At 46.5% G+C, this 14,105-nt stretch overlaps 1 protein-coding gene across 1 annotated transcript; it reads right to left on the reverse strand.

Moving 5' to 3' along the window:
* Positions 1 to 9,342: 9,342 nt before the first annotated feature.
* PtA15_4A852 (uncharacterized protein) lies at positions 9,343 to 12,223 on the reverse strand (the record flags this gene model as incomplete). Its single annotated transcript, XM_053168779.1, has 6 exons — positions 9,343 to 9,402; positions 9,921 to 10,370; positions 10,446 to 10,574; positions 10,652 to 10,738; positions 10,823 to 11,621; positions 11,712 to 12,223. The coding sequence occupies 6 exons, from the start codon at positions 12,221 to 12,223 to the stop codon at positions 9,343 to 9,345; spliced, it is 2,037 nt and encodes a 678-aa protein (XP_053019954.1).
* Positions 12,224 to 14,105: the final 1,882 nt, after the last annotated feature.

Below are 14,105 nucleotides of genomic sequence, written 5' to 3' on the forward strand. Positions count from 1 at the left end.
TATATAGTAAATAATCTAGTCTGAGAGTGGATTTTACAAGTGTGAAATAGAATACTACTTTGGGATGCTGTACAGTTGTAGTGTTGAAATACTAATCTATATTGGGAAGCTGTACATGATATTTGTGAAATATTATACTACTTTGGGTTAAGATCACTTGGCTTGTTCCTCTTTGGGGTGAAAACTTTGTCTAAGAGTAGATTTTCTAACATGTGATAATAGAATCTTTCAGAAGTATCCCCTTGAGTCCTAGAGTAGATTTGTACTATGTAATGTATGTGATTTGTATGTGAAACTAGGATTCTACTATGTATTTGATTATGTAATTAAATAGACTGTCACTGATTTTCAGGGTGATGATATAATTAACAATTCTATGTGATCTGTAGATTGTATGTTAATTTGTACTAGAAGGGTTTTGTTTGTACTTTATAATATACTATCATATTAATTTTTCCCTGTTTTTTATATGTTTGTAAGTGGATTAGTCTTACCACAACGTTAAGATCACATAATATCTGGACAAGGAGAACTCTGCCAAATTGGAAGTACCAATCTATAATCTTGACAACACCCTACCATATATTCAGCCCCCACTGCTGCAAGTCCCAGTCCACCGCTCACTTGACTACATTGAAGGAGATGGTAATTGCTTGTTCTGGGCCCTTTCAATGTGGATGAATTGATCACAAGATGGGTGCTATGAAGTCCACCATACTATTTTGGAATACACCAAGGCCAACAAGGCCTCACCCTTATCACCAAACTAGGAGACAAAAATTTTGAGGATTGGATTAGGAAAATGCAAAAGGACCATACCTGGGGAGACTCAACTGTTCTAGACTTGGCGGCCAAATGCTACAATGTAATTATTTTAGTAGTCAGTTATTCTGTGATTAAAGACTCCGTAGAACACGTTAAATATTTTCCAGATCATAGGATACAAAATGCAGTGGAAGCCCTTACTCTTGTGTATTTCTTTATCAACATAAATTTCCATTTTGAGTTGCTTATACCCTCCTAAATACATCCGCTTTTTATTTCATATTTGTTTGGACAAGCCGTATCAATCTTTGAATAGAAGATGTCTACAATTCAGGGTACTGCGGAATATTTTCCAGATCATTAAAAAACATTGACAAGCGCAACAAGGACCTGCAAACCACAACACCCACTTACAGTCACCTAGCCAAAAGTCACACAATTGTGACAAAGGCCGTGATAGGAGTATGCTTTGGCACAATCCTATGACGGAGTGTGCTTTGGCACACTCCAATGACAGAGTGTGCTTTGGCACACTCCAATGACGGAGTGTGCTTTGGCACACTCCAATGTCAGAGTGTGCTTTGGCAAACTCCCATGACAGAGTGTGCTTTGGCACACTCCCATGACAGAGTACTTTGGCACACTCCTATGAAGGGGTGTGCTTTGGCACACTCCTATGAAGGGGTGTGCTTTGGCACACTCCTATGAGGGGCCGTGCTTTGGCACACTCCTATGACAGGGTGTGCTTTTGCAAACTCCTATGACGGAGTGTGCTTTGGCACACTCCTATGACGGAGTGTGCTTTGGCACACTCCTATGACGGAGTGTGCTTTGGCACACTCCTATGACGGAGTGTGCTTTGGCACACTCCTATGACGGAGTGTGCTTTGGCACACTCCTATGACGGAGTGTGCTTTGGCACACTCCTATGACGGAGTGTGCTTTGGCACACTCCTATGACGGAGTGTGCTTTGGCACACTCCTATGACGGAGTGTGCTTTGGCACACTCCTATGACGGAGTGTGCTTTGGCACACTCCTATGACGGAGTGTGCTTTGGCACACTCCTATGACGGAGTGTGCTTTGGCACACTCCTATGACGGAGTGTGCTTTGGCACACTCCTATGACGGAGTGTGCTTTGGCACACTCCTATGACGGAGTGTGCTTTGGCACACTCCTATGACGGAGTGTGCTTTGGCACACTCCTATGACGGAGTGTGCTTTGGCACACTCCTATGACGGAGTGTGCTTTGGCACACTCCTACAACGGAGTGTGCTTTGGCACACTCCTACAACGGAGTGTGCTTTGGCACACTCCTACAACGGAGTGTGCTTTGGCACACTCCTACAACGGAGTGTGCTTTGGCACACTCCTACAACGGAGTGTGCTTTGGCACACTCCTACAACGGAGTGTGCTTTGGCACACTCCTACAACGGAGTGTGCTTTGGCACACTCCTACAACGGAGTGTGCTTTGGCACACTCCTACAACGGAGTGTGCTTTGGCACACTCCTACAACGGAGTGTGCTTTGGCACACTCCTACAACGGAGTGTGCTTTGGCACACTCCTACAACGGAGTGTGCTTTGGCACACTCCTACAACGGAGTGTGCTTTGGCACACTCCTACAACGGAGTGTGCTTTGGCACACTCCTATGACGGAGTGTGCCAAAGCACACTCCTATGACGGAGTCTGCTTTGGCACACTCCTATTACGGAGTGTGCTTCTCCAATCATCATTTCCCCCCAGAATAACTCAGATCCACACCCACACCAACCATCACTATGCAAAGGCCAACTTCTCCCATAATGGCCCTAGTAGAATACTTGGATCACTATTTTCAAACCTTGGCACAGATCAAACATGCTGTAATTCTTGCTGCTTTATAAAACGGTTTTGATTTAGTTTCCCACCAAAGCAAAGTAGATTGCCCTAGATATTTGTGTTGCAAGATTAAAAAGGAATGTAAATATGCAATCCAAGCCACAAACAAGCAGGGAAAAATTTGTATCACCAAAGGACACAACCACTCCCTTGTTTCTTCCCTGCCACCTCCTCCACCTACAACCCCACCTTCTTATCATTCTGCTCCTCCACCTTCAACCCTGCCTTCTCAGACCCCACCTTTTGCTCCTTCCCTTACCGACTACTCTTGCCAAATCTAGCTACAAACTTTTTCACCATTTTATTCCAATGCCCCAAACCAAGCACAAGCCAAATACCAACACCCTCCTCCTTGCGTTCAGATCTATCCTTTCTACCACAACTATCGTCTTGATGGTACTCCGGGTGGTTTCGATAATCCGAGTGTCTTCTCTTCTTTCCGAAACAATCTCCTCGACCCTTGAAGCCGCCGTGTCTCCTAACAGCGCCTCAATTATTGTATCTCCCGGTCAAATCTTCATAGGCCTTAGATCTTGATTCTCTTGGTTTACCCGTCTTCGGATCCCAACCATATTTCTTTCCACCATAAGCATAGGGCCTATTGGTAAATTCAAGTTCATCTAAAGATTTTGTTATGTTGTACGCCCAAACTCGCACATCTTCTCTAAATATTGATATGTCAACAGCTGAAACCACCCCTCCATTCACCGGTACTTGATAAGAAAAGGTGTTTTGTTGTATGATCAAATCATATCTGAAACCCGTCAAGAACTTGTATTCTTCTATAATTGCGTCAACATTGGCCTTGTGCTGAAGAATCCAATCTGCAAAGTCCGGTGGTACATTCATCATTGGCAAGATCAGAACTTTGGAAGCATGCACAACCTCTTCACTTCCTCCCTTGGATGAGCCCCTTGATCCCACCAATGCCACCGCTGCTCCCATCAAACATGCACGCAAATCAAACAAAACAAACCGTCTGGTCTTCTTGCAGAAACGTGTTTGGGAGACATTTCTTTGCTGCCTGATGATCAAAACCAATGGTCTGGTCTTCTTGCAGAAACACGTTTGGGAGACAGTTCTTTGCTGCCTGATGATGATGCGCTCAAAGTGTAAATGTCCTTTTTTTCTTTTTCTTTGTATCCTGGTGGTATTGCCCTGTTTTTTCCTCTTTTTATGTTTTGGCGGTAATCCTATGCACTTGTGCAATACTAGGTGCTGGAGATGAATTCCAGATGGAAGCCTGTAGGCAGGTAGGAAGACTGCCCGCTTGTAGGTGTATTTTGTACATGCACCATCCATCTATTGGTTGGGTTTTATCAGTTCCATGCTGTGGTGGCAATGTTGCCTGAAGCCAAAGAGTGGAAAGCCGCCATTGACACCAAGCTGGAAAAACTACGCCGCAAATCTGTCTTGAAAGTTTGCCAACTCCCAGGCAAGGGCCGTCCCCTGGGAGCACAATGGGTATTTGCCAAGAAGGAAAATCCTGACGGTTCAGTCAAGTATAAAGCTAGATATGTGGAAAAAGGGTTCAACCAGAAGGAGGGAACCAACTATGCTCACACCTTTGCTCCCACGGCGACATTCACGTCAATGAGAATTCTAGTGACAGTTGCGGCGAGGCACAATTGGCTGGTTTACAACTTTGACTTCGTCGCAGCGTACCTCAACGCACCAATTGACAAAGAAGTATGGGTACAAGCACCAGAAGGCCTGGCCGTAGGAGACGGAGAGGCTTGCCTCCTCAAGAAAGCACTTTACAGGACCAAACAAGCGGCACAATGCTGGTGGAAACACCTCAGCACAACACTTGCTTCACCAGGCTATGAATCCAGCTACTACGACTCAAGCGTCTACACCCTCAGGAACAAGACGGACCAATCAATCATCTGGGTCCATGTTGATGATGGCATAGTTACTGGATTGTCTGACATAGCCCTTAAAAAAAATGAAGCACAACTTAAAGGAAGCCATGAGATCAAGTGGGGCAAGGGTCTAACTAGCATGGTGGGTGTCAAGATCAACAGGACTGCTGATGGTTTTGAGCTATCTCAACCAAACCTGATCAATAAAGTTCTAAGGGAACGTTGGGATGGAAAAACTACACATCACACCCCCCTTCTGGAAGGATTCAGCAGCAACTTTGTTGACAACAAGCCAGGAGTCAACCCAACTGACTACATCTCAGTCATTGGCAGTCTCAATTACGTTTCAATAGGGACACGTCCAGACATAACATGTGGGGTAAATTGCCTTGCAAGGCTCTCGTCCCAACCATCAGCTGAACACTGGAAAGCACTCCGTCACTTGATTGGATACCTAGCCGGAACCAAAGAACGTTGCCTGAAGATATGTCCGAGACGTACAAATGAAAAGCCAGTTGAATGCTACACAGACGCTAACTGGGGCGTCCCAGACTCTTGATCCACTTATGGTGTGCTAATACGCTTGTACGGATGCCCAATCATGTGGGTTTCAAGGAGACTTGTCATAGTGGCCAGCTTGACTTGTCAAGCTGAATATATGGCACTCGGCCATGCGACTCAACATTCCCTTTGGATAAGAAACTTCTTAGCGGATATTCTTGGCGTAGACTTCACAGTTTGAATCTTCTGCAACAACCAATCGGCAGTAAAGATTGGATGCGAAGAGACCTCCAACAGAAGAACACACCACGTGGAGCGTGAATCCTATGTGACAAATCAGGCGATACACCAAAAGAAGACAATCCTCAAATGGATCCCTGGAAAAGATCAACTTGCCAATGTTCTGACAAAAGCACTAGGCAAATTGGCACACACAGCGGCCGGACTGACCATTCAGGGATACATTAATTAATTTTATTCATTCAAGTTTTGTTGTTTCCCTTTTTCTCTGGCCACTCTCATTTCGGTTTGCGTTTTTTATTTTTATTTTTTAATACTTCTTGTTCATCATGTGCCAGTTTCTTGTCAAGGGGGGGGGGGGGGGGGGGGGGGGGGGGGGGGTTGGTACATGTAGGTGACATGTACAATGTCCTCGACTACGTGGCATGTCACATGCTGTTATAGTTGTTGTATATAGTTCATTCCTCTCTGTAGTAATGAGCTCTATTGATTCTCTGAGCTCCCCATCCAACACAGGTTTCCACCCAGGAGAGAGGGTACCCACTGTTGGATGTGGATACAGATGTTGGGATATGGGTTAAAAACGCCACGGGTATCCAAACACGCCCGGTTACCCGGATGCAAAGTGACCATCTCTAGTTGACATGCAGGGTTCCACAACCAAGCTGACATTAGGGGGTTTCACAACTGAATTTTACTAAACTTTGGAGCTAAATTTAAAGCCTTAATTATGAACAAAATTTTAAAATTTGGTAAAACACACAGCAGCAAGTAATACTGATCAATCAGTCCAATTGATCAATTTTTTCTAAACAAATGTTCATAAGTACCTTGAAATGTGTCCCACAGTTTTGTAAATTTCAATTGTGAACCCCCCTATTGCAAACCCACTTTTAATCAAGGCCACATTTGGATGCAGCATTACATATCATAAATGAGCAAATTTATGACACACAACCCCTGGGGGTTTTAATAATTTGGTGGCAACAGCCTCAGGGGGCAAACTTTGGGCTGTGCATCATAAATTTGCCCAGTTTATTATAATGGTGCGTCCAAACAGAGACTAAATAATTGTCTTTTAGGCACAGTCACTTTGCATTGTGCACAATCACTAGGAATTGAAGCCCGGTTGTAAACCCTTTGAGGAAAGTTGGAGTAAACCCACAAGCCTCCCTCAAGTTCCCTCATTCCAACTGCTCACAGTTGACAAATTTATTTTTGAAGTGTTTGTCTCTTAGAAAAACAAACAGAGTCTTGAGACACTCAGAACAGAGCAAGCAAATTGGAGGATTGTATTAGAGAATCAGAAAAGGAAACAAGGATTAAGAATTGATAGGAATCATATATTCAGGATCAAAAGAAGTGATGGTTGCTACATATCTGGTTCAGAGCAGATCCCATGCCACCTCATTGTTGGAGTCTGTGCCAAACTTCAAACTCTGTGGCGTGACATCTTGCAGAACATGTCATCATACCCTGCACACAACACAACTGAGAGAAATGCAGGAGAGAAAACAAAACTAACACTGCACAACAGGAAACCACAACAAAGACAACAAAAGGAACCATTGGAGCAGAGAACTGCAAAAGAAACTTGGCACCAGGGGAGATTTGTTCCCACTCCCCAGGGAGTGCCAGAGCTGAATTTTATGTGAGTTTTGGTCGGATGTGAGCCTGATGTGGATTAGTAACTCATCCCCAAAATAGTAAATTGGATGGAGAAGTTAGTGAAAAGTCAGTCACAATTGATTTGGAAGTCAACACAATGTTGTGTAGAATTCTTTTGTTTTCTCTGTACAACTGTAGGAAGAAATATGATGAAATGATATTTCACCAAAGTCCAACTCATCAATTGCTCCTGTTTACTGATTTTTAAGGATAGAAAAGAAAAATTCCCATTCTCAAAAGTAATTCCTCCAAAAAAATGGGTTTCTTGTAATTCACATTATATGCCCTGATGTACAAAATTAAACTAAAAGTTGACTTGGTATTATTGGGTTTAGATTTTTGGAATGTGGTAATGTTGCAGTCATTGAAATTGAAACCCATTTTCTTGGAAATGCGGGAATTAATTTGAATTTGGCTGATAAAAATGACAAAAAACTGTTTTAATAGGGTGAAAGTCTGAGTTAAGTCAAGGTTGGATTGCAGTGCCAATTCACTTTGGCCATATATCCTGTCCTCCTCACAAAAATTATCTGGTGAATTTTGTATTTTTTTGCTTTTCAAAATTCACATGTGCACATGCAAGTTAACCTTTTTGCACTTTGCTAATAGTCACCCTGATGTACGTGCGTACATTGAGGTGGAAATATCACAGGACGGGCCTTTCACAGCCACATGAAAAGTAAAAAATTTGTTTTGAGACGCCAATTGTCCCCCTGATGTACGCGAGTACATGAGGGGGAAAAAATCACAGGCTGGGCCTTTCACATCTCCATGGAAAGGACACACTGGTCATGGAGCCAAGAAAGGACTATATTCTGGATGAGTTCTGGATGAATTATAGATGAGTTCTGGATGATTTTTTGGCAAGTTACGGTTTATTTCAGGATGATTTCCACGCTGACTTCCAGTCTTGTTCATACCTATTCAACATTGCTTTACCAAAGGCCTCCAGCACAGTCATGGAAAAAAGTTACGGTAAGGCACTCCCTGGGGAGTGGGAACATATCTCCCCTGGTGTGGTCAACTGCTTGCAGTTGACATGCAGGATACTCAAGCACAAGCTGCCATTCTAACTCCACCTGAATGCAAAAGTGCCTTTGTTGGCACATTCATTGTGTAAGGTGCACAGTGACTGTGCATTGGAGCTTGGGTTGAGTCAAATCTTGATTAAGGCTGGTGTAACACCACAGGCTTTCTCAGAGTTACCACATGTCAATGGATCACAGTTGACACAGGTTTTTTTGCAGTGTAGAAAAACACTGAATCTTGATCATCATTGGTCTGTCATTTTGAGGTTGAAAACCACAAAGTGTCTTGAGGTCTGACACGCACACTATGAATGTTTTGGCAGAGGAGGCAGAGCTAAACTTTGAAATCTTGCAGAATTGTGGTAAACTGAGGCCCCAATTATAAACACTTTAATTTTGAGATATTTTTGAAAAGTTTTTGAACTTGCCCAAAAAAGAAATTGAACTTTTTTTTGAAATCTTTTTAATTTCAAAAATAATGCAGATGCACTCAAATACACCCAGGAGGTGTGTTTGAACCATTTTTGGAAAAAAAAATGTTTTCATTTTGTTTTCAAATACTTTTCAGTTCATTTTCAAAAACTTTTCAAAAATATCTCAAAAAAGTGTTTATAATTGGGGCCTGAATCTTGACACTGTGAGTCAAGTGTAACATGGTGCAGCACACCACCCAACTCCTGGTGAGGGTTTTGGGTAGCCCCATATAATGGCCCTCTTGGGAGCCAATATGGATATGTAGAGATCTGATGGGTCCCTCATCAGTCCAACTGTCCACTCAACCTTGCCCCAGCCATTGAGAGGGTAGTTTTCATTCCCCTCCATGGCCAGATGTACCAGTTTGCTGATCCAGATCTGTTGAATGCAACAAAACTGCCCAAAACCTCAGCTCACACCCTGAAATAGTTGCTGATGTTATTACATGAATAAACTCTAGATACAAATTTAACCCTAGTCACCATTCAACTACCCAGCTATGTAGCTCTGTTAGTTTAGAAGATGAGCACACTAAATTTAAGGTGTTCAAAGTTGAAATCATAAAATTTTCTTGACATAAAATCATAAAATCATAAAACTTTCAAATGATGATTTTATGCGTACCATTTTAGAAATGTTGCTTCAATTTGAGTGTTTGGGTGTACATATTTTTTTCAGCTTAGAATTTTATGATTTTATGGTGTTATGATTTTATGCAAGTCAACTTTGAACACCCTAATTGTTTTAGCACAGGCCACAAATGGGCAGAAAAATCATACCAAAATAGTAAAATCCTGTGTATATATAATTAAAGAGGAGATTTATTATATAGGTGGGCCTCCATCAGTAGCTACAGATCACCTCACACCTGCACATTAGTGGGCAATGTCGAATCAAAACTGCGCTTAAAAAAACCTACGGAACCGCAACTAATTTGATAGCCACTTTCAGGTCTCCAGGGGGGTATAAGAGTACCTTGTGTGGGAGTTTCAGGACCCTTTGGAAACAGTACAGGCCAACAAACACGACCATAAATGAAAAGTCAACCAATCGGTAGCACATTTGTACTGAGGAGGAGAAAAAAGGAGATTACACATGCATGTATGGACACATCAACACCCAAAGAAACCACGAAAGTCGTCCCCAAAACCCCAAGAATTCATATATTTATGCACATATACATGCAGATCTAAAAAAAACCGACGGAAGCTGTTGTTGTGTGTTCCATAGTCATGGCGACTTGACAGTAGCGACCAGCTCTCAGCAGGAAAGAAAAGAAAAAGTGTATGCTGATCGTATGAGCATTTTTGGCGGATAGAGGGTGGGGAGTGAGTGTGTGAGAGAGAGAGGAAAGGGGGACGGGCTTGGAATACAGGGGGAAAGAGTACAGAAGTGGGCGTAGATCACAAGTCGTCGAGTTCGCCCCAGCCGCCGAAGTCCTCCTCGACGAGCTCGCCCTCGTCCTCGTCCTCGTCGCCCTCGACATCGAGCACGGCACGGCGGGCGGGGTCGGCGTCGGCTTTCTTCGCCTTGTCGGCGGCGGGGTGGGCCTGGGCGAACTCGAGCCGCTCCTTCTCGCGCCACTTGTCCATCGGGTCGAGCGGGATCGGGCCGGAACAGTCGATGCCGACGATCCTGGCGTACTCGGAGAACCCGGTCAGCTGGGTGGGGATCACCAGGTCGTCCACGCCCTCCACCTCCTCGCCCATCCCCGATCCCCCCTCCTCTCTCTCCGCCTCGGGCCCCTCCGAGTGCTCCGAGATCCGCGAAAGCTCGTCGTCCTCCGCGCCCGTCGAGCTCCGCTTCTTCCCAAGTAAGGCCGCCGTGATCTCCGCCCCGTTGATCTTCTCCTCCTTGTTCCATTTCAGCCGGATCTGACGCCGGGTTCGGCCCGGAAACAGCTGGCTGATCATCTCGAAATCGCTCCCAAACAGCCGCACAGCCTGCTCCACACACCATCAATCTTCCTTCAAAAACAAAACCTTGGCTGATGATGGGGGAAAGAGAGAGAGACTGACGTCGTAGAACAGACTCGTCTCGTCCGCCGACCACCGTTCCCCGCGCACAGCCTTACTCCACGTGTTCGAGTTAACCAACCTGGTGGCGTCGCTTTCCTCGACGACCTCCATGTCGTCCAGCGGAGGAGTCTGTCCCCCCCAAAGCCAAAAAAGCATCAGTGAAGCAGTGGTAGAAAAGAGAGAGGGAGGGAGAGGAGGAGACGGACATGGTCTCGCCGGTCGACGGCCAGCGAGTCTTGGTCCAGGACCATCTGTCCATCGACGACTCTGAGTTGAGGCGCGTACTGAGACGCCTGGGGCACGTAGTCGTCCACATTAAACTCCTCCACCACCATATTCTCATCATCATCATCATCCTCTTCCTCATCCGCAGCCGCGGGGGTCGCAGCAGTTTTCTTTGCGGGAGGAGCAGTAGCGGGGTTTTTCTTGGACCCTTTGGCGAATTCGTCGTAGTCCACTTCCTCGAAGTCCGCCAGATCGTCATCCGAGTCGAGGTCTTCCAAGCCGTACTCTTCCATGATCTTCCGTTTGCGGCTCTCGGCCTGAGTCTCAGTGTCGTCGGCCTGCTGCTGCTCGAGAGCGCCGTCTGGAGCCTGAGACGGCTGGCCGTCGTCCTGCGGCTGGGCCGGACTGAGCTGCTGCTGAGAGAAGTCCTCCTCCTCCTGCTCGTCGCCGTCTAGCTGCCCGTCTTCTCTCTGTTTCCGTCGGGCCTTGACGGATTGGGCCCGGTTAAAGAGGCGCAGTCGGGCCTCTTGTTTAGCCTCCTGGCGGGCGACCGCCCGTTCGTTTTTCTCGCGCTCCCGGCGCTCGACGATCAGCTCGAGATGCTTTGCAAGCACCTCGCTCGACTGGCCCTTGAGCCTTTCGGGCCTTGTCAGCTCGGCCATCGACACCTTCGTCGGGTCCAACGGGCCATCTGAGCTCAGCTCCCCTTCCTCCACTCCTTCTTCCCCCTCTGGCCCCGCATTCTCGTCTACGCCCTCCCCCACCTGCTTCTTCTTTTTCTGTTTCTGCTGGCTCCCTCTCGGCTTCTTCACTTGCGATCCTGCGGCTTTCTTCTCTTGACGTTTCTTGAAGCGTGCCGACACTTTTTGGTTGATCTTATCCATCTGATCGTCGTTTTCTTGATTCTGACTTGGAGTCAGACTGTCATTCTTTTTGTTCTTCTTGCTTTTCCTGAGCTGTTCTAGATGGCGTTTCCGCTTGAGTCGTGGTGATATATCTTCTTCTTCTTCTTCTTCTTCCTCAGCAGCAGCAGCAGCAGACTGATCCGGAATGAAGTTGGCGGGTTTTTTCTTAGGGGGCGGCTTAGCGGATTTGCTTGGACCAGCTCGTCTGGCGGGCTCTTGGGTTTTCTCTTGGGTGCCGGTGGCTTGAGATTGGTGATCGGGGAGAGTGGGGCTTGGGCCGGTGAGAGTTGGAGAGGGAAGAGCGGCTGGGACGGGGATATCCTGTCTGCTGGGCGGATGATCGAGCAGGGGGGGCACAGTATCATCGATGAAAGTGGCGATGTCGAGTAAGGGATCGATGGGTGGAGACCAAGCCTTTTGGGTTGGTCTTGCTGGGCTGGTTGAGTCCAGATCGGGTACTGAGATGTCCTGGGAGGTGGTTGGTGGTGGTAGTTTGGGTGGAGGACTGGTGGCTGGGATGGAGGGGTTCCTGTTGATGGAGATGGATGAGGTGTCGGTGAGCACTGAGGTTGAGCGGCGGAATGCTGAGGGGTTCCTGAGTTTCTCGGCTGCCCGGGCGGCCTTTGCAGCCTTGGCCTTCAGTCGCATCTTCTCGGCTGCCGAGGGCTGCTTGGATACTGCTACTGCTACTTCTGCGGATGCTGCTGCTGTTGCTAGGGAGGTAGTCGGCTGCGTGTGCGCATCTTGTTGCTGGGCAGGGGGGCTTGGTTCTGGGTTGAAGAGCGGCCGGGCAGCATGAGCTGTTGGTGGTGGCTGGCTGTGGGTGAAGTCGGCTGCTTTCGAGGTGGCTGGTGGGGTGGGCAGCTGGCCTGTTGCGGGGGTGGTTTTCTGTGTTGCGGGTGGTTTTGCGACTGGCTTGAACAGTCTTCCGCCCTTGACTGTGTGTGATCGGAGTCAGTCAGTCAGTCAGTGAGTGTGTGAGTGTGTTGTGGTTAGGAGAGAGAGACGAGCGACTGACCCACTCGAGACATTTTCTGCTGCGAAGTCCTCCTCGGCAGTGTCTGGGCGAGGCGGGCGAGCTTGGCCAGGTCCCTCGAGACCTCGGGGGTGGACCCACGGGGCGAGCCTCTCCCCGAACTCGCGCACCAAGAACACACAACATGCTGAAGAAAATACATAGTGCAAATTTTGATATCTCCCATGATCCCCTCTACGTCATGGCAGACAGAGCAAAGATCCTCATTTGGAGTAGGTTTTTTTGGACCGGAAGGAATGTCACAAATTTACCCAAATCTTGTATGTTGGACAGGAACAAGCTATTTGGGGGTTTCAAAGTTGGCCAAGTGTGACTTGCATGAAGTCAGTGTTCATGTTTATTCTTGAACACCAAGTTGCAAAGTTGCATGCAGGTCACATTGCACTAAGCCCCCTAAGCCTTCTTGAACATCCTTTTGCAAGTTGGTCATCAAGAACAGCCTTGAACACCAACTTGCCAACCTGCATGCAAGTCGCAATTGGCCAGCTTAGAATCCCCTTATTATTATTATCCAAAATAAGCAGTTTTATTCCAAATAAGTTATAGAAGCAAGCAATTACAGAACTTAGAGAATTCCTGCCACTGTGGAGCCTACGCTAGTACGCTTCTGCCTTCCCCTAAAGGTAATGGCTCCTACCCTATCTTTCTCTTTGTACACCGCTCTTGGCCTCTCACCTCTGTGACCGCTCTCAGTATCTACTATATTCATACCTCCTGAGTCCTTTGTTTAGTCACTCTCAGTCAATCCTTGATATCCTGCCATTTGCGGCCTACTTACATCAGAGTGTCTTCTTTACTGATATCCTAAATCATGTACATTAGTCTATCTATCTTGACCGGACTTCTCCAAGTCCGGCCACCCCTTTTATATCCTCTCAGATCCCTACAAGCTCATCCAATAAGAATCCTCTGTTCTTCTCTTGCATCTATATCTTCTATTGTTGAGCTGCTTCCTCCCTTGGTCTATAAACAGACCGTCTTCTCCCTGCAATGGATCAACAACTAAGTTTGCTCACACATTTCCTGCTCTTGAAACCAGCAAGCATCACAGAAATACTTCTGTGAGTCAACCCCTTTTCTCTCTTATTATCCTCCACACCCAAAGACCTCAGTAGACTAGAGAAAGCTCTGAAGACTCGCACCAAAAACACTTATAAAACTCCTTAGAACCCACTTAACCCTACAAATCTCCAACCAACGTTGTAACCGCTGCGCTGCGCTAGAAAAAGCGGTCATTTAGCGCAGCGCAGCGCTTATGTACACCGCCACGTCCCATGGGCATTTAGCGGAAGCGGTTGAAAAACCGCTTCCGCTAGCGCTAAATTTAGCGGGGTATGTACTGCTTCATCCTGAGGGGTGGCAGCGTTAGCGCAGCGGAAGCGCAAATCCGCTACGCTATCCGCTAATTTAGCGGATAGCGCAATTTTATTGTGTTTTGAATGGCTTTTAACATGATTTAAAACTGTTTTTGAAAACCGCTGCACTACCGCTGAA

This window comes from Puccinia triticina, chromosome 4A, assembly GCF_026914185.1.
Source record: "Puccinia triticina chromosome 4A, complete sequence".
NCBI lineage: Eukaryota > Fungi > Basidiomycota > Pucciniomycetes > Pucciniales > Pucciniaceae > Puccinia > Puccinia triticina.